Here is a 19,350-nt window from a genome sequence, read left to right as displayed (position 1 = left end):
CAAGTTTTATCCAACCACTGTAAAGGATAAAATCAAAGAACTTTTACCTCAAACTAATTCTATTGCTCTGCCTACTTCTGAAGCTGTATCTACACCCACTACTAATGATATTTCTTTAGATTTAGAAGCACAGCCACAAAAGAAGAAACGTCTCTTAGATTTCAGTAGTGTCGTAGTCCATGGCAGTTCTACTAATGAAAATGATGTCGAATTACAAGCGTACTTTGAATACCCTACATTACATTTGAAACTGTTACCTGTTTGGTGTGAGCAAAAGGTTACATCATTATCTACTTTAGCATTACAATTACATTCAGTACCAACAAGCTCTATACCAGTTGAACGCCTTTTTTCAAAGACTGGGATTGTTTTAAGTCAGAGACGAACTCGTCTGAAAATTGGAACAATTACATTTTTATAAATAATTAAGTTTTTGTTACTTTATAACATTTTTTGTAAGTAAATGTAAATACAAGAAAGTAAATGATGCAAGTACATGCATATACATGAGAATTTTTTTATTAGTAGATGTAAATACAGAGTAGATGAAAGTTAAGTAGATGTGCATTATCTTCCCTGGGGCTGGCTAAGAGTCTTCTATGAGTAATCAGACCCTGCCCCCTGGCTGGGTCAACAAACAGAAGGGAGAGGCCTGTAATTGTCATCCACGGGGTGGATCTTGTGTGGTGGCCTTACTATCACACCAGGAAGATAACTCAGTGGAAAACCTAACCTATCTGATGCTGGAAGAGGGGTGGAAATGTATCGACAGGAGCTTCTTTTCTACGTTCCAACGTCATGAACAATGGCCTGTGTTTGCAAATGCACTGCAATTTCTAATCTGACAATGGGAAAGCCCCCTACTGATTAACCCTATTTCAATCAAGCTCTAAAATGTCAATTAATCTTACCTTAGGGGCCCCCTTTGATTCAGTTTCTCCAAGACCTGAAAGTGATACAGCGGCCACACTGCCCTAAGGAAGTGTAGTGTGGCTTAATGTATGGGCTCCACCTGCAGAACAATTGATAGAGCCCACCCTTGGGGGCTTTAGATCAATATATCCAGATCCTTCACCACCAGAAATCAAATGGGGTCTTCTGGGGGACTAATAATAGCCTTCCTTAATAAATTAATCTGGCGGGGTCACAAAACAAAACAGAGAGGCCTGTAATCATCATCCAAGGGGTAGAACTTCTGTGGTGTCAAAATAACTACCCAATGAACCTAAGCTACAACTTCCCCTAACTTTATCTTTAACAAGTAGGTGTAGAATCCCAAAATCAATGCAAAAAATAACAAAAATATTAAAGTAAACAATAAATTAAAGTCAAGGGAGGGGTTTCTGAACAGGGTTACTAATTAGGTGTGCCTTCCAAATAGGGATTCTCTGGGGGTCTGGACATACAACTGATATGCCTCTAACTGCCAATGACCCAACGTCTTGATGAAGAAGTAGGAGAATGGTGGATATTGCTGCCACAATCCGCAGACAAAAATCTGCGAATATCAATACCAGCAAGTTGGAGACCACGTCTGATTTGGGCCATAAAGTCTTTCTTTGACAAGGGCTTACCATCCTCCCATAGAAACAAGTGCCATCTCTTCAGGAGCAAATGGCCAAGTATTGAAGGGCCCCCACTGGACAAACAGCTGAGCCAGAAAGTCATAGGAATAATGCTATAGCCTTATCAATGGGGTTGCTTTTTGCCTGGTGGAGCAAGAGACAATTAGCTATGGAGGACCTTGAGTCCACTGCTACCTCCAAAACGAAAAGCCTCTGTGAAGCATCACCCACTGCAGGGAACTGAACCACTTGCAAGAATCCAAAAAAGCACACAAGTGGCAGCCCACAACAAAAGAAAACCAAACTCATGGCCAGACCATAACCATAACAGCCAATGCATAATGGCACTTGTAATATGGAGATGCGTGGCCTGTGCTCCTTGAGGCATTGACCTCATAACTCCTTGTGACCAGCTGAAGGCATTCCTGCCCATCAGTGTGTCTTCATTGGCTATTGCCAAGTTCCTCATATCGGCGAGGTATGCATTGATTGAGGAAGACCTTAATGAGCCAAGAAAGCCACAAACAAACAAAATACTCCCTTGAAAGTGGGAGTGGTGGTAGGTTGACCAAGCAACAAAATGCTAAATACCTCCACTGGGACAAAGAGTAAGAAGAAACTGTCTTCACTTCAAGACCTCTTGCACAAGTAAATCTCTTGTGTTTCAATGTCCAAAGGAGACACCAGTCTTACAGCAGTTTAACTAATGGCCGAGGTATATTTATTGGGAAGGTGTTGGTTTGGGGAAGGAGAGAAGAAAAAGTAGAGTAGAGGTTGCATGGAAAGGCATCAGCAGCACCGTTATCTACCCCAAATATGTACCCCCACATGCTCATCAAAATGAGCAGCAAGAAAAAAGAGGTACGGTAGCAAGTACATTAGAGGTGGGTCCATTGTGCAAAGGCATCTACCACTGCCTGATTGTCGATACAGAATATAATACACTTGCCTCGTCATCTGGCTCCCCATATGTCCGCCACAAAAACAATGGGGAACAGCTCCTTTGTGGCAATATTGACATCACTTCTGCTCTGAGGCCATTGTAACTCAAACAATGAGGCTCCTTCTTCCAAAAGTGCACCGACACCCCAGGAAAGTGAAACATCATAGGTCATAGTATCTACTACTGTTCTTCCCAGGAAGAGATCAACCCTTTTCCAGCCTGCAAAATGAAAGTCCACCAGTGGAGTTCAGCCTTGCACTTCCCATTAAGCCTGACCAGATGATGCTGCTTCTTGGGGAATTTTGTTTACTAAATGGCACAAGGAATGTCCTCCCTGGTTGGACCACAATGGATCCATCTGATGACTATGGACTAAAGCTGTGTTTTAGTAGCTAAGCTATGGTCTAACAATCCATAGATTGATGACTGGAGTCGACCAAGCTCTTCTGACAGAGCCTCATCTCCAAATGCCCTGTAAATATAGCTAAATCCCCAGGAATGTCAAAATTGTGGCCAGACCCACCACTTTGTGGAGGCCCACTGGAAATCCAAGATCCTGGAGCAGCTTTGCTGCGGACCATTCACAACAATGTCACTGCTGGGGTGGCCAGAAATAGTTGTACAGGTAATGTAAGAATTGACACAACCCCTCACAAATCTTGCACCATACTAAGCCATCAGCCATGGCCATAAAAAGTTTGGGGGCAGAGCAGAGCCCAAATGAGAGGGCAAAGTCTATGTAGGTTGTTCCTCCCATTGCACTGACAGAAGACTGGTCATCAGAATGGACTGGAACATGCCTTTAGGAAGCACTGAGGTGTGACTTCTCCATTCTGGCACCCTACTTTACTGCTTTGATCTGCGCCACTGCATTATCCAACCACAAGTAACTGAGTGTTGTTAGGTCAGAGTTAATGCTCTCATTAATGGACCTTTAAAAAATATTTGATTATTAATGATATGATAACCACACCTTCATTTTAAGGTGCTTCAGGGGTCTGGCTAATGATTTTGGCTCTAATATAACTATACTTGTCATGAGAGATCACTATCATGCTCTTGAGCTTGGTTTTTGTCTTATTATGAGCTAACAACAGGTCACTTGACAGTGGAACAGTGCAATTACTCATTAAAATTAGTTATTTAACTTTAATATATGGGTGTGGTTAATAGATTGTTTAAAATAGCATTAAAAAGTGACAATGATTCAAATTAATCCCTTAATTATTGTTGATATTGATAAAGAAGCAATATATTGCCCATCACTATTCAAACTGTAATTGCTCAAAATAACCAAATTTGATAGATATAGATTCTGATAATTGCAAATAATTATTAAATGCATGGAACAGTTATAGTTGCTCAGATTGCAAAGTCAAAGTAGCTAGCAGGACAAGAATAAACTCAATAAGAAATGATGCGACAGACAAACAAGGAAAGTGAGTATTGAGTCGTATTTAACAGAATACAGTTACTCTAACCTGGGCCTCTGTCCTTGTGTGTACCACTATTAGGAGCCGGGCCAGACTTGCCACCATTAAAAATAAATTGAGTAGAGTCACAGGCAGCAGCACCATGGTCCACTGCCCTACAACATGAGCAACAATAAATAGGGGCATATTGAGTAGGTGCAACTGGTTGACCTACTAAATCGCTATGGTAGCATGAATTGGCTCATCGGAAACAGTAGTAGATATAGAGTCAGATTTAAAAGTCAATGTGCTATTAATAGCTGCAGTTTTACTTCTACTACCTAGTTAATTCAATTATTTATATTGTTTTGTATATTGATATTTTCATTTCTTTACTTACCTTGACTCATACAACTAAACAAAGTAAGCTGCTCAGACTTAAAACTTGGTTTAGAAAAAGAGGACATGACTCATTTAAAGTAGGTGGTAGCTGCTGTAATAACATGTGTTTTATGGGAGGGCTTAAGACATGGACTGTATGATTAACCCTGTCACAGTCAATAATGCATTAATGCATCTGGGGGTGGGTCCATGAAAGTTTTGATAAGGCATTAATGCGTTGAGATGCATACTGCTTCTTGAAACTTCTTATAAAATAGTCTACTGCAGAAAGTAAAGGTATTGTAGGCTATATCAAACCTGCTCTTTCTCTATTTCCAAATAATAAGCTGGTAGCTAGTTGCTTTGCTGTGTTACAGAGGAAGAAGCGATCATCATTATTGATGGCTGCAAAAAAGGCCTGCTATCTCACGAACACTGGATGTGCTCAAAGAAGAGCAAGCAGATCTTTCCTCCATGATGTCTTAGGAGTTCAAAGAGCTATTACAAGCCAGTTAGAGATTGTCTTCGCTAGGGGAAGTATTCATCGGATCGCTCCTGTCCATTGCTAGTTATTCTAAATCGTTCTTGTGATGTCTTGAGTATTCTATGAAATAAGTCAGGTTAGCAGATAATCCTTCAGTTGGTATCAGGGCTGATTTGTTCCCACATCTGTATAAATCAATGTCTGTTATTCTGAAGCAGCATAAAGACCTCATCTCATCTGGTGTAAATCCCTCTGTTATTAAAGCTGGAAATCTGTTCATGATGAAAAGTTTGGCTCTGTTGTTAATCAAGAATTCCAGTTGTGTTCTGCCTCTGATCTGGAAGGTCTACTCCAGTACAGGACCCCTTACAAGACGTTACAAGCTCTCTAAATACCCCTAGTGCCACTACTATCCCTGCAGTCTCATCAGTTCAAAACAGCTCCTGACTAGGTGGGGGTTATGGTCGCATTTTTCTTAGTTTGTGGAATGCTCGAAGTGTAAGGAACAAATTAGATGTTTTCAATCTGTTGTCTATAGTAAGTCTCTTGATATTGTTTCTCTCACTGAGACTTGGCTTTCTTCCTCAATCTTTGACTCTGAGGGTTAACCCACTGTATATACAGTATATGGATAGGTCTCACACTGTTGGTGGGGGTTTTCTTGCTGTGTCTACTACAATTCCATCCAGACATGTTCATACTGCTGTTGATGTGGAAGTGATCATAGTTGAATTAACTCTTGCAAAGCCAGTCTATGTCTGTTGTGTCTACTTGCCTCCTCCTCCTCCTGATGCTGCACCGGGGTCATCTTTGTTTCATCATCTCACACTGTCAGTACCAGAGGGATCCCATCTGCTGTTATTAGGTGCTTGACATTGATTGGAGCTCTCTATCAGCCTCCTCATTACCCTCTCGTTCTCTTTGAGATGAGCTATTGTCATTAAATTTTGCTCAACTAGTTACTTGCCCAAACCATGCAAGCGGTAACATTGTCAATCTTGTTGTCATGAATATCCCTGAGGCAGTATGTGATATGTCAGTTAGGAGAGATTTATGCACTGGTGTATCTGATCTCTATTTTATTTTTTATTTTTATTTTTTTATTTTTTAATAATAAACCAAAACCATAGGTAGTGGGATAAAATTTAAAAAAATGAAATAAAAATTAGGATAAAAATAGGTTAAGATGGAATAGTTCAGTTGGTGACTCTGCCTTCAGAAAGAGCAAGGTCAAAGTCAAGGAATAAATTAGATGGACAAGTCCGTGTGCCACGGAGGCAAAGAACAGCAGAGTGGATTAGAGCAAATGATATTTTACAGCGTATTTAAGAGCAAAGCGTGAAGCCAGTCTCTTATAGAAAATTGAGGCAGATGGTCCCATACCTCCAGTTGTTGAAAAAACAAGAGGTGTGAAACACCCGTGTTCCACCTGAATGACTCTATCCTCATAGAGACACCTCTTCTCAAGCTCATGACGATGGTAGCAGGCAGGTAAAGACTGATTATGAGTGGAATGTGCAGTACGATTAAAAATCCTTGCATCAAAAAACTCACTTTGTCGTGAACAGTTCCTGTTGGGAATTTCCCTACTCATTATTATTCATAATTATTATTGTATTCATTATTGTACTACACATGCGCATACACTCTTTCATGTGTTTTGTTGCTGGTTTGATAAAGAAGAGGATATACAGTCCTTTGAAGTTAAGAAGTGAAAATAACTGGGAAAGGGAAGTTACAACACAACAGGGGACAGCTAGGTGTACTCAATCGAGCCAGAAGAAAGGTATACACAACATCTGGTCGAAACGAGCCAGATTGGAGAGTGTCTAGCTGATTGAAGAGGACCCTTCCAGGGTTATTCCATTGTACATAGTCGCTCGAAGACAGAAAGGCACTAAAGGGCCAAAGGAAAGCAAGTTCATGCTTCTAGTTCTAGTATTAGTGTATTCTGAATATTATTTTTTGTTTTTATAATAATAATATCACGTATCTGGACGGGCAACGTTTGTAGCTATTGCGGCGGGGGCAAAACGAGTTAGAGCAGGACATAGGAGTACTGCCACTAAGTGGATTGGGGAAGTCGATGCTTTAGTAGCAGCGGCAGAAGGAGGAACACTACCAGACAGGATTAGGGTGGTGCAATTGAAGAGAGGTCTTGAGGATCAGGTTGGAAATCTTGATAAGTTTAACACGGATATACAGGATCTTCCAGGAGAGGAAGAGGCATTGGTGGACGAAATAGCTTCTTGTGAGGAGTTTAAACTAGGAATTTTTGGGGCCATTTACAAATTGGAAGAATTAGGGAAGGTGGGCGTAACGCCATCCGGCCAAACCCCTCCATCACCACCCACGCCAATGCCTGCTCGGAATAATAAGGCAAAACTGCATAAATTAACCTTGCAACGTTTTAATGGAGAGCCCACTCAGTGGTACTCCTGGGAACTTTATGATGCAGCAGTTCACTCCAACACAGAGCTGTCAGATGTTGAAAAGTTCACCTAATTGAAGTCTCTCCTTGAGAAATCAGCTCATGAAGCAATTACAGGGTTAACACTAACAGGGGAGAACTACAAGGAGGCGATTGAAATTCTAGAGTCCCGCTATGGAAATAAGCAGTTCATTGTGAATAAATATATGGCTTAGATGTACAAGCTGTACACTCAATTAATGATGTGGTTGGACTGAGAAAGTTTTATGATAAGGTACAAAGCCAGTTTTGTAATTTAAGGGCTTTAGGCCAAACCACGGACTCCTATGGAAGTTTATTGATTCCGGTGCTGATGAAGAGGTTACCTCAAGAGTTCAGGCTTATACTCAGTAGGAAGATGAAGGATGAAGAATGGTCGGTGACTAGGATTATGGAGGAGCTGGAAGAGGAGGTCAAGGCCTGAGAGAAGACTAACGAGGTAAGTAGGACTACTGGGTTAACGGAAAAATCCTAAGCCAACTGGAGTTACGTTGTACAATCGGGGCAATATATGTTGCTGCTACTGTAGCAAGCAAGGGCATTTTCCTGAGGCATGTCGTGTAGCTGGTCAGGTAGACTCAAGGAAGGTGATACTACAGAAGGAAGGCAAATGCTTTACTTGCCTCATGAAGGGTCATCTTAGCTCTGAGTGTAGAGGGAATCAGAGATGTTCTAAGTGTAAGGGGCATCATCATGTTAGCATATGCTATAAAATTACTGACAATGCTGAGCCATCCAGTCAAAGTAGTGGATCCACAAAGTTCCCAGGAGCCAAGGACTAAGGGTAAGGGATCAAGTCTCGATTTTACAGCATCGCCATTTGGACCTGCCAGTACTACTATGTACATGCAGCATAATCGAATGGTATTACTACAGATGGCGAGGGCCTTGGCTATCAACCCAGAGGGCCCTGCCAAAACCACAGAGGTCCATGTCATAGTAGATAGTGGAAGCCAAAAGTCATTCATTACTGACAAGGTTAAGAGGCTATTAAGATTGAAATCCCTCAACAGGGGACCATTATCAAATATGACTTTTGGGTCTAGTAAAGAGAAAAGAGAAGTCTGTGAAGCAGTAAGGGTCAAACTACGCAATCAAGATGGAGAAGATCAGGAGATGCAACTTCTGACAGTATCACTTATATGTGAGCAGATTCACAAACCATCGACACAGTTCTGTATAGACAGATACGATCATTTAAGGGCAATAAAGTTGGTTGAGTTAGAAGAAGAGATTAAAGCAGATATACTTATTGGCTCAGATCATTACTGGGAATTCCTGACTGGGAAAATAATTAGAGGTAAAGAAGTCCCCGTAGCAGTTCATAGCACACTGGGATGGATTTTATCAGGGCCTGTCATGGAAGAGGATGCAAATACATCTACTAGTTTGGTCACTCATGTTTATGGAGCTCAGTTGACTCCAGCAGAGGTGTCCAAGAACTTGGACACACAACTAAGAGCCTTTTGGGATTTAGAGTCCTTTGGGATAAAGGCTAAGAAAACTTCAGTTGCTGTACAGTTTGAGAGAACAGTAAGATTTTTGAATGGGAAATATGAGGTTAACTTACCTTGGAAGGATCCAGATGTCACTTTGTCCAACAATTATGACCTTTGCTTAAGATGGTTGAGGGCCTTATTGCGGAAACTTAGAAAGGAACCAGATATAATGAGGAAGTATGACGCTGTTATGGAAGAGCAATTGGAGAATTGTATCATAGAAGAATTACAGGATCCAAGCATGGCAGATGGTCAACACATTCACTATCTTCCACATCATGCTGTGGTATGGTGTGATAGGGATACTACCAAATTAAGGGTAGTATATGATGCTTTGGCAAGGTTAGATGGAATGTCATTGAATGATTGTCTGCATGTTAGACCTAAGTTTAAACAGGAATGCATTGCGGTTCTTATGGGTTGAGAATGTAAATCATGCCAATTCTAGGATAAAGGTGATGCGTTTTGCTAGAGTGGTATTTTGAGTCACCGCTAGTCCAGTTTTGCTAAATGCTACAATTCATTTCCATTTGGAAAGCAAGCGCAAGGAGAATGAGCTTTTAATATTTAAGCTTCAGAGATCATTTTATGTTGATGATTTGGTCTGTGGATCACACACTGAAGAAAAAGCCTTTGCATTATATTTAGAATCAAAGAGATTGTTGCGAGAAGGGGGTTTTAATTTGTGAAAATTCTCTAGTAATAACACATCATTGACAGTCCTGATTGAGAGAATGGAGAGTCGACAGTGTCTGACTAATAGTGATAGCAATCTACACGAACATGAAAGCAAACTTTCATTTGCTGATAGTATTTTAAATGAGTCCCTCAAGATTGAGCCACAGAAGATAATAGCATTTTAAGAAAGGGATTTGAGTGCTGAGTTTGAGAGTCAGGTGTGTACTGAGAGTTGCGAAGACACAAGTTATGCTGAGTCAACACTTGGCAAATCCCAGATATCCCTTGTAGGTGAAAGGATGGTGCTAGGAGTACGTTGGAACGTGGATGAGGATCATATTGTCCTAGATATCCAGAAATCCTTAACTACGGCAGATGTGGGGAGTTTGATGAAGCGACATATTGCAGTTAGTAAATTCTACAATCCGTTGGGACTTCTCTCACCCATCATCATAAAAATGAACCTCTTCTTACAGAAGGTCTGCTTGGCTACTGTTGGGTGGGATGATGAACTTTCAGATGAATTGAAGAAGAAATGGAAATTACTATTTGAAGAGCTGAGAGATAGTGATACTGTTAGAATGCCAAGGTATTACTTGGCTGGTGTACAGGAGGAAGTGAAGTCATATCGCTTGTGTGGTTTTGGAGATGCTTCTAAGGGAGCTTATGCTAGAGTAGTCTATTTATTGGTGGAGACTAGCATTGGATTTACTTTGAGGATTGTTGGAGCTAAGACTAGAGTGGCACCAACTCAAATACTCACTATACCACGTTTTGAGCTACTAGCAGCTTTATTATTGGCTAGACTGGTGCATTCTATCACAGAGAGTTTGAACTCAGAAATGGAATTATTTATGTCTACTTGTTATACTGATGCCAAGGTTGCTTTACACTGGATTCTGGTTGTAAAGAGATCTTGGAAAATGTTTGTACAGAACAGGGTGAATGAGATACGGAAGTTAGTTCCTAAAACTCAATGGAGACATTGTGCAGGAATGAGCAATCCAGCAGATTTGCCATCGAGAGGTGTATCACCTGGAGAGCTGAAGAGTACCAATCTGTGGTTTAATGGCCCAGATGGGCTAGCTCAAGGAATAATGGAAGATAAACCAGAACTGGAGATGCCTGATAAATGTATTGTTGAAATGAAGGACAAGCTATTTGAGAGTGATGAGAGTACTTGTTGTTTGACTGTGACAGAGGAGGTTGGGTGTCACAGGTCATTGAGTGTGAGAGTTACAGTAACTAAAGAGATTCACACGTGTCATGTGCAGCATGCTTCGCTTTATCAATAACTTAAGATCCCACAGACCAGTTAGCAACTTAACTTTTATTTCGAGCTGAACTACTATGGATTTGAGATGTACAACTAACCTTTGCGTGGGAGAAGTCATTCAAGGACCTTCGGAGACGACTGGACTTGTTTCAAAATAGCAATGGACTGTGGAGATGTGGAGGGAGACTCCAATTGGCTGAGATTGAATATGGAGGAAAGCATTTAATCCTGTTACCCAGGGGTCATTACTTCATGCGCCTTGTTGTATTGGATGCTCACGAGAGGGTCATACATAATGGACCTAAGGAGACTCTGACGGAAATTCGGCAGAGATACTGGATAGCAGGGGGGAGGTCATTAGTGAGAAGTATTATTCAACACTGTGTGATCTGCAGGAGATTTGAGGGTCCAGCTTACAAACCACCACCACCGCCTCTGCTACCAATATTTCGGGTCAGCGAGAGTCCACTATTTAAATGTAGGTGTGGATTTTGCGGGACCAATCATGACCAGGGTCAATGCTATTACTAAAGGGAATGGTAAAGTTTGGGTATGTTTATACACTTGTTGTGTTGTAAGGGTGGTACATGTAGATATATTATTTGATTTGTCTGTTCAGTCATTTATTAGGTCTTTCAAGAGGTTTGCAGCACGTAGGGGGACTCCAAGAAAACTTGTCTCTGACAACGGAAAAGCATTCACAGCTGCTGCTAAAGCACTTAAAGCTATCTCAGAAAATAAAGCCATTTTAAATCTGTCATCTGGTTTCAGAATTGACTGGCAGTTTAATATTGTGAGGGCTGCTTGGTGGGGAGGTATATTTGAGAGATTAATCCGTTCCACAAAGCGACGTCTGCGTAAAATTGTTGGGAAGGCTAGTCTGACGTATGATGAACTGAATACGGCTGTGATTGAAATTTAAGCAGTGTTGAATAGTTGTCCAATATGCCATTACAGCACTGAGGACCATGATGAACCTCTCACACCCGTTCTTCTCATTACTGAGAGAAGACTGATGAGTCTACAAGATGGTCTTTGTTACCAGCACATAGACAGTGACATAGATACCACACCTCTGTTACTAAACAAAAGAATGAAACACCTTAATAAGACCATCGATAATTTCTGGACACGATGGAGATCCGAATATCTTCTTGGACTACGAGAGCAACATTGTATAAGCAAGAGGTCCACTAAGGAAGGTCAAGTGTCAGTTGGAGATGTTGTAATTATTCACAAGGATAATCTCAAGAGAGGTTTTTGGGACCTGGGAACCGTTACAGAGTTGATACCAGGAAAAAATAGACTCATTTGAGGTGCAATGGTAAGGGTGTGTCCTAGTGGGAAGAGAATAAATCATTTGAGACGATCTTTTTGTCATTTATATCCACTTGAATTTAATGATGGCAGTCGAGTTGGTGATGTTAATGACTCAACTGTACAGCAGACTAGCTCCAGTGGTGATTGCGATAGCCATGTTGCCAACACAGAAGCTGAAACCAGTAATGATTCTGGTACTGTAACCAATGAAGTCACTACTAATACAGCTGAGAGCAGAAGACCACAAAGAGCAGCAGCCACGATGGCAAGAGAGCGGATAGTAGCTCAAAAACTATCTGATTAATAATTGGTATGTGTGTGCAATCGCTAATTAATTATTAATAGTGTATGAATTTATTGTTGTATATGTATGCATTACTTATTAATTTGTAATACTCATAATATGTGTATTGTGCATTCACTCTTCTCATGTATGTGTACATTAGCTATTGGTTTGTGATTGACTACTCGTCAACAGGGGATGTTGGGAATTTCCCTACTCATTATTGGTCATTATTATTATTGTATTTATTATTGTATTACGCATGCACTCACACTCTTTCATGTGTTTTGATGCTGGTTTGATAAAGAAGAGGATATACAGTCCTTTGAAGTTAAGAAGTGAAAATAACTGGGAATGGGAGGTTACAACTCAACAGGGGACAGCTAGGTGTACTCAATCGAGCCAGAAGAAGGGTATACGCAACAGTCCCAAAAGCCATCTGCTTTGATGTCTAAACGAGCATTGTCAGTTGTAATAGCAGATTTGAGTTGCAGCGTTTCACCAAATAGGGATTGTAGAGGAGGCTCAATGGTCACATTATGACAGACCTCATTGAGTAGACGAGCAGTTAGGTCACAAACACCATTGTGACGTAGAATAGTGAAGCCACCAAGGTGACAGTTGAGACAGTGATCAATGGAGAGTGGAATGCCACAGGAACAGTTGGTAGGCAGGGAAGAGGGTAGATAACCATAACGCAAACAGAGGGCATCAAAAAAGCCCTTTTATGCAGGCTGAATCAATGGTCTTGAATGGGAAGGGAGGTTAGCCAAGGGGAGACACCTTTCTCATTTGCAACATCAAAGAGACGTTGAAGTGAGGGCGAGAGAGTAGATTGGACAGACTCAGAAAGTTGCTTGGAAGAGTGACGATTCTAAAAATGAATAAAATGTTTAATAGAGATCTGAGAGGCTATAGAGTCGAAAGGTATCTCAGTACATTGTGAAACAACCAGATCAACAATAGGCTTAGAAACAGACTGAGAGTTCAAGTATTGGGTGGAGGAGACAGAGACAGGATTGGGAAAACCCAGACCACCATGATGACAGGGTAGCGAAAAAAGGTCTCTAAAATTGTCAGTGGGGGCTTCACTCGAGGTTAGAGATGGTAGTATCTGATGTCGGAAGGCATCTTCAATAGGCTGAAGGAGAGGACCAATATTAGGACTATTCCTCCAGAGGTAGGTCCAATAACCAAACCAACCATGGGTGAGAGCTGAGAGCACAGCCTGGGGGCTTGACTTAGGTTGATAACTCACCAGTCCATACCTTGATCTTTTCTTGGACCCAGGTAGAGATGTAATCATCAGTACCCAGAGGCGAACCTAAAACAGGTCTACCCTCAGAAGAGATGGAGACACAAGTATTACGAAAAATTTCCTCGGCTCTTTGTTTAAAATCATCCTTCACAAGGAGCCATGTTTTGGAAGGGTTAGGAATGTAGCCGAAAGATGGACCAACCTTAACGAGTCTGTGCCACCATGACAGCAAGCTGTCAGTGGAACCACAGACAGAGGAGTCATCAGCCTACCAGACCTGTCTTGTGGATTGAATCTCAGACATTCTGATGATGAGAGGAATAACTCCCAGTGAGTACATTGCCATGGCCAGTGGGTCACCCTGAGTCGTGCCTTCCTGAGACACAATGATCTCACCATCAATATATAAATCAACATTCTCTCTGTAAGTATTCACAAGTACACGACCCAGAGAAGGACACAACTCTAAGACGTTGCGTAGAGCTGCAGCCCTGTTGAGAGAGTTAAAAGCATTGGTTGCATCAACCAAGAGAACTGCTTCAGTATTAGTATCTGCAAACAGATGACACAAACTGTGAACAGCAGCCTCGCAACCACCATCAAGACCAGTACAAAGTTGAATAGGACCAGCAGCTTCAATGACATCTTGACCAAGTATAGACAGGATAGCTTTAGAGATTATTCTCCGACAAGTCTCCCCAATTCCAATTGGTCTAACTCCGGGATCCTTGTTTAAAGCTATTAAACGGCAGGCAACAAAAGCACTCAGAGAATCAGGATCAACAGAAGTGGAACTCAGACAAAGAGCCACAATGGCTAAAGAGTGACAGAGATCAGGGGAAGACATGAATGAGGAGCAATAACGTCTTGAACTTAAAGCATCAACTCCAGAAGGACCCCCAGCACCATGAACACAGAGAGACATACAACGAATTAGATCACAATCAATAGAATCAAAAATAACAGGGTGAAGATTATGATTGGGAGAGGGAGTGTCCTGGAGTAAAATAGAGTGACAGTGAATGGGACCAGGTTGGGGATGTTTGGCAATGAGAGCATCATGTTTAGAAGGGCCAGAAGGACAGTGAGGATCAGACGGTTGGTCGAGAGATAAAACGTTGCCCTTCACCTTTTGAGACAGAAAGCAAAGAGCAGATTTTACATTACCATTGTTCATGTTATTAGTAAAAAGCCTACCTATGTCCGAGTCTGTAGAATGTTTAGTGGATTTTGATTTGGGAAGGCGAGCCTGATGTGAGGAGCCCTCATGAAGCAACTCACAAAATGAGCCATCCTTCCACAGTATTAAACGTCTTTCTAGATGTTCAATCAGTTCCTGATGCTTAGCACCTTGGGATGGACACTGTAGTAATAGCATGGGCAGTAAAATGGCAGCTTTCAAAGTCACAGACTCAAGGGCAGTAGATGACCCATACACCCTGAATAACCTAGACAGCTCTTGAATAAAGGCATCACCAACTTTACCAGAGGGAACTCTAAAGAGATTAGGCTTCCAGTTTACTGCCACAGAATAGCAATCATTAATGGCTGAAGCACATGACACACCGTCAACTGACCCCCATGTAAAGGAGGGCTCAACTGCAGGAGAAAAAGTGGGGAGATCAGGAATAGGGAGAGAAGGGGAGGAAGTGGGAGACACAGGGAGAGAGGAGGAGACCTGAGAAGAGAGATCATTTGAGCAGACAGAGTCACACGTGGAGTCAAAAGTAGAGTCAACAGGAGCCACAGCAGATACCGAGGGAGGTGGTTGTTGTAGATTCAGGCATGTACCAAGCCGTCTGGGAAGACAGCCTGTACAAGCCCTACTGGCCTTTACACAGGCACAACCACGACAAACACCAGTACGGTTACAACGACTGCAGGACTTTGACTCTTGCTTTGACGCCATTTTGTCAACCCTACAACTTATTCACTTCTATATCACTATATCTAAGCCTGTGTAAACTAAGAATAAATGTAAAGTGTGTTTTGTTATGATAGGTTTGATACTGATGGTTTATACCTCCACTTGTCAGTATATTCAGCCCCTCCCATCCTCACCACAAATATTGATAATGTTTGGTACCAAATCATGCTAGAGTCACGTGATCCATTTGTAAGTAAGGTGAGGCTCCCTTCTACTCCAGATGTATAATTCTGAGATTAGGTGTGCAATCCACAAGGTAAGATCTTTGAGGCATACAGTCAACAGTAAGGCTACTAACTACCAATTGGATAAGCTATCGTTAATGGAACATGATTTACAGAGTCTGATTGTGTCAGCTAAAGAGTATTATCTATCTACCATGGTCTCTTAATTTAACAATCGACCAGGGGTCCTCTTCTCTTATCTTTAACAATTCTCTAAGGTTACTTGTATACCTGAAGTAGTGCACTTTGGTGATTTATCTGCCACTACTCCGAGACACAAGGCAAATCTATTTAACTCATTCTTCCATTCTGTCCTTACTACTAGCAATTACTGTCTTCCCCTTTGTCTGAACTTCCTGCGCCATCGACACAGCTGCACCACTTAGCTTTGTCGGCAGATGATGTGTTAAAGAAGCTTATGAATCTTGATACTTCAAATGCAGCTGGTATTGATAATCTACATCCCACTATCATAAAGTCATGTGCTGGACCTGTTCTCGCAACCATCACCTCTCTCTACTCTTCCTGTTTGATGTATCATACTATGCCCATGCAATGGAAAATACACAAAATCTGCCCAGTTTATAAGAGTGGGGATAGATCAAATGTCTGTAATTTCAGACTGATCACACAGTTGTGTATCTTGTCAGAAATGCTAGAATCTCTAGTGTATGACAAGATTATACAGTTCATATGTTCAAAGCTGTCCAAAAACCAATTTGGTTTCCTACGGCAGAGATCATGTCAAAACCAGCTTTTGTCATTCTTTGCTGATATTTACTCTGGAAGTAAGGCCAGGAGTAGGTGGATGTCCAGTACTTCGATTTCAAGAAGACATTTCATACAGTGCCACACCAGGAATTGCTTTACAAGCTATGGTTGATTGGTATCACTTGAGCGACTGTGGTTGTGGTTCAAGTGCTACTAGACAAATAGGCTATATCTCACTTGCATTGATGGTGAATGCTCTCAGTGCCTTGAGGTCACATCTGGAGTCCCACAGGGCAGTGTACTAGGACCATTGTTGTTCCTGGTTTATGTCAATGACATGCCAGACAGAATTTTGTCCACAATATATTTATTTGCTGATGACATTAAATTTCTAAGAGTATTGTCATTATTTACTGATAGATACCTATTGCCGTCTCATCTCTACTCTCTAACGAACTGGTGTGTGGAATGGAGCATCAATCTAAATGTCACTCACACATCACTTTCTCTCTTTTACCTAACCGTACTAAGTCGTCATACTATATTGATGGTCCGCTACTAGACCAGGGTTGAAACACAATGTGATCTTGGAGTGATTGTTTCTCAAGACTTATATTGGTGAACTCATTACCGGAAAATCTGTTCTAAGGCATATCAGACACCACACATGTTGCAGAGAAACATTCCCAATATAGCTGACACTGGTCTAAGCGTGTTCTATTCCTTACTCTAGTTCGGTGTCAGCTTTGTTATTGTTCACAAGTATGGAGTCCTATGTTCCTCAAAGACATGAGTTCTGGAGCTTGTCCAATGAAGAGCGACCAAGTATATGCTGTCAAAATCAAATTTGTCATATAAAGATCGGCTCATTAATTTAAATTTATTACCTCTAATATACTGGTATGATTTACAGGACATTTCTTTTTGTTAAAATGCCCCCCTGATCATTTTAATATCTTTAATTATGTAAACTTCAGCGACACCTCCACAAGAACTAGAAGGTCAGGGCAAACTAAAGTATGTCTACGGATAAGAAAAATTTGATATTAATTTTTTTAGCTAAACTGAAAAATACTTGTGTCAAATAGCTGTAGCCAAAATATTTTTGATGAAATTTGCATGTACACTGAGATATAGATGGGTAAACTTTTCAAAAAATTGATTAATTTCTGTATCCTGTATTTGAGAAATGTGGGCGTGGTTTCCTGTGACATCACAAGAGGGAGAAGTATCATGGCTGAGAGTGACGCAGACTACAATAGTGTCACACTGCTGGAGTGAAAGGAGGATACCTGGGCTTCTGACAATCTTAGCAATGACTCCGTAAATGATGATTAAGAAGTCCAATCCTGTTTTTTGTCTGATGACGCTAGTGATACTGAAGTAGAGCCATACCTTTTTGAGCCTTGTGAGTCCAGCTCTAGTAATAGTGGTAGTGGGGATGACTGTAATAGTGATTCTTCTGAGGAAGATAGATTAAGTAATTTGACATGGTTGGTAGATCTAGTAGGGTGTAGTATTATAAAATATGGTGTTACTTTTCACTAACACTCATGATCAGCACTGTTAATGTGTCACAAAACACCCTATATATTGCTAATTGTGATGTTGCATACCTTGGGGTGTAGTTTCAATTGTAAAAATAATGATGCCCCTCAGCAACACCGTAGTAGGATGTAGAAATATAAAATCTGGTGTTACATTTCATTGACACTCATGACCAGCACTGCTAATGTGTCATGAAGCACCTAAATAGGATGTTCCAATTTTTGAAGTGTTGATTGAACTAATTTAAGTAAGATCTATTTGCAACACTGCAGTAGGGTGTAATAACAGAAAATGTTGTTTCACTGACACTTGTCACAGCACTGATGTGTTACAAAATGAAGTTGCACTTTTGTGGTGTAGTTTCAACCAGTGCAATCAAGATACCCTTAACAACACTGCAATAGTGCGTGGTAACATAAAAAGAGCTTCATGTTTGAATGACACTCATGACCAGTGCCAAAATTATGTCACTTTCATTAAACTTAAAAGCCCATGCATGCTGACTTGTTCTAACAAAAATTAGTTGTTATCATTCTAATCATAGGATCTTTTTTCACACAAGTAAATAAAACATTGTATGATATAATTCATTGATAGAATTTGATGAAAGCACAAGAATCAACTGCATGTGCATGTGGTGGACAGGTTTATGTCACAATTTTTCAACTGAGTGGAGGGATTATACTTTTGGCTGCATTAAAACTGCTTTAATTGGCTCTCATCACCATCCACCCTTCTATAAATGCCCTAATAATGATAACAATAATAATACAAATAATAATAACGCTAAATACTTCCCCCTTCCATACAGGGACATGTTCTTACTGTTGCTAATGCCAGGAAAAGGAGAGTCCATTTTGATAATGGTAGGTCAGTGGGTGTTGACTTTATCCCCCTTCCCGCAGAATCCTTGGGAGGCTGGAGTGAGGACACTTTCCTTCTTTTCCTTAGCCGCAATATAGCTTCCAAGCATGGGCTTCCACCATCTGAGCTAGGTCTCCCAACAACTCCTTCAGCGGCTCTCAATAACCATCTGGCACTTTAATACCTAGATGTGGCTGTAGTCTTATTTCCACATCCTTTCTCCTCCAGTGGATGGTGTGGTGTAATCAGTTTCTGTTTTTGTATTATTAACTTTAATAACATTAATAACAATTTTGTATAATAATAATAATAGTATTAGTAATAATAATTATGGGGTTGTTTGTCTTTTCCTCATTTCTCTCTTTCCTTTTCTCTTTCTTGTTCGGTAAGCTCTTTTTCTCCCCCCCTTTTTTTCTTCTCTTGGATTGTATGGTAATAATAATAATAATAATAATAATAATAATATTTTTTTCTAACCACCTTGTCTTCCTCACTTGCATGTATAGG

At 40.8% G+C, this 19,350-nt stretch overlaps 1 protein-coding gene across 1 annotated transcript; it reads left to right on the top strand.

The window, feature by feature from the left end:
* The first annotated feature begins 8,131 nt into the window (after positions 1–8,131).
* Positions 8,132–9,178, top strand: LOC100639196 (uncharacterized). The gene has a single exon (XM_011407250.1). It carries the CDS (start codon positions 8,132–8,134, stop codon positions 9,176–9,178), a length of 1,047 nt encoding a protein of 348 aa, XP_011405552.1.
* The last annotated feature ends 10,172 nt before the right edge of the window (positions 9,179–19,350 follow it).

Source organism: Amphimedon queenslandica, unplaced genomic scaffold (genome assembly GCF_000090795.2).
Source record: "Amphimedon queenslandica unplaced genomic scaffold, v1.1 AMPQUscaffold_13253, whole genome shotgun sequence".
Taxonomy (NCBI): Eukaryota; Metazoa; Porifera; class Demospongiae; order Haplosclerida; family Niphatidae; genus Amphimedon; species Amphimedon queenslandica.
This window is presented reverse-complemented; position numbering and strand designations above follow the sequence as displayed.